At 59.3% G+C, this 1,448-nt stretch overlaps 1 protein-coding gene across 1 annotated transcript; it reads left to right on the top strand.

Moving 5' to 3' along the window:
• Window positions 1-204: 204 nt before the first annotated feature.
• On the top strand, window positions 205-952 carry LOC124659157. Its single transcript, XM_047197085.1, has one exon. It carries the CDS (start codon window positions 305-307, stop codon window positions 869-871), a length of 567 nt encoding a protein of 188 aa, XP_047053041.1. The 5' UTR covers window positions 205-304; the 3' UTR covers window positions 872-952.
• The last annotated feature ends 496 nt before the right edge of the window (window positions 953-1,448 follow it).

Genomic DNA, 1,448 nt, shown 5'->3' with positions numbered 1-1,448 from the left:
CGGTCGGTCGCCTCCACGCGCACGTCCACTTCGGCTCCTCGCTGAGCTTACCTTTCTTTTGCTCCTTCTCGCTGATGCCAGCTACCTCGCCACCGTCGTCATGCCCATCGCACGCGTTTCCTCCAACCAAGCATCTGTCCCCGCTCCACCTAGCTATATATCGATCTTGCGCGCGCAACCGATCCCACCGCAGCCACACACAAACCGAGCTATCACCAACTCTCATTCCTCGCACTCTTCAGCTAAGCAGTCTTCCTATCTCTGAGCTTTGCGCCCGTGCTTGTCGATCTAGCTCGTCTCGCTCATGGGGAACTTCGCGTCGTGCACGCTCGCCAGGATCCCCGGGGCGGCCAGGGGCGCCAGGGTCGTGCTCCCGGACGGCGGTGTGAGGCTGGTCAGGCCGCCAACCACCGCGGCCGAGCTGATGCTCGAGGCGCCCGGCCACTTCCTGGCCGACGCACGCACGCTGCAGGCGGGGCGCCGGATCGCGGCCCTCGCCGCGGACGAGGACCTCGAGCTTGGTGGCGTCTACGCGGCGTTTCCCATGAAGCGGCTCGGCTCCAAGGCCGCGTCCGCCGACCTTGCGCGCCTGGCAGCCGTTTTCACCAGGGAGGCACATGCGCGGAGGCCCGCTTCGGCCAAGGTGGCCGCAATCCTTGTCGTGGCGCCGCACGAGGTGGCTTCCATTCCGGCGGCGGAGGTTGACGCCTCGGTCAGTGCGCCACGGCTGGATGAGATGGACGTGGACGACGAGGCCGCCGCGGCGGAGATCGGAGAGCTCAAGCACCGGATAAGCTGCGGTCGCTCGTCCAGGCGGCGGCCGACGCTGGAGACCATACACGAGGAGAGCTACGCGCCAGCAGTTTGCTAATGCGACAGCTCAATTTAGCTAGCCACGTCCGTAACGAAATGAGGGTGGCAAATGCCTTCTCTCGTTTCCCTTTTTCCCATTTTCCTGACCCGGCCTAAACTTTGCTGCCACTTTTTTCATGTATTTTTGAGTGATGAAAGGGCATTGAACAAAAACAAGGGTGGGATTAATGATCAAGGAATAGAACGAATTTCACTAACGTATGCATACTCAATATGTGCCTAACAAATTTCACCGCCACCCACCTCGCCATGCACGCTCTCGTCACGTTTCGTGACTCGAGTTCAAAACCAGTTTGGGAAAAACTAAATTTTTGCAGGGCTCCCCTCCCAACCTGTACTAGGAGATGAGAGACAACTCTCTCGCGACCAAGTTCCTTTTGATGCCCCGCTCTCTAGTCTTCTCCATCCTTGCGACATCGCGCACGGCTGTTCGGCGAGCAGTTCACCTAAACCCCGTTCCTTGATATCTGAATCGTGAGATGGGCGATAAGAATTTTGGGGAGCATCTCGGCACGACTGCTCACCTATGTGCGACAGCTTCCTAGCCAAACTCTACGGATTCGGTGACCTCGACA

Source organism: Lolium rigidum, chromosome 6 (genome assembly GCF_022539505.1).
Source record: "Lolium rigidum isolate FL_2022 chromosome 6, APGP_CSIRO_Lrig_0.1, whole genome shotgun sequence".
NCBI lineage: Eukaryota > Viridiplantae > Streptophyta > Magnoliopsida > Poales > Poaceae > Lolium > Lolium rigidum.
This window is presented reverse-complemented; position numbering and strand designations above follow the sequence as displayed.

Excerpts from the sequence above, each read along its gene's own strand:
- LOC124659157 (XM_047197085.1), top strand. The coding sequence starts at position 305 with ATGGGGAACTTCGCGTCGTGCACGCTCGCCAGGATCCCCGGGGCGGCC.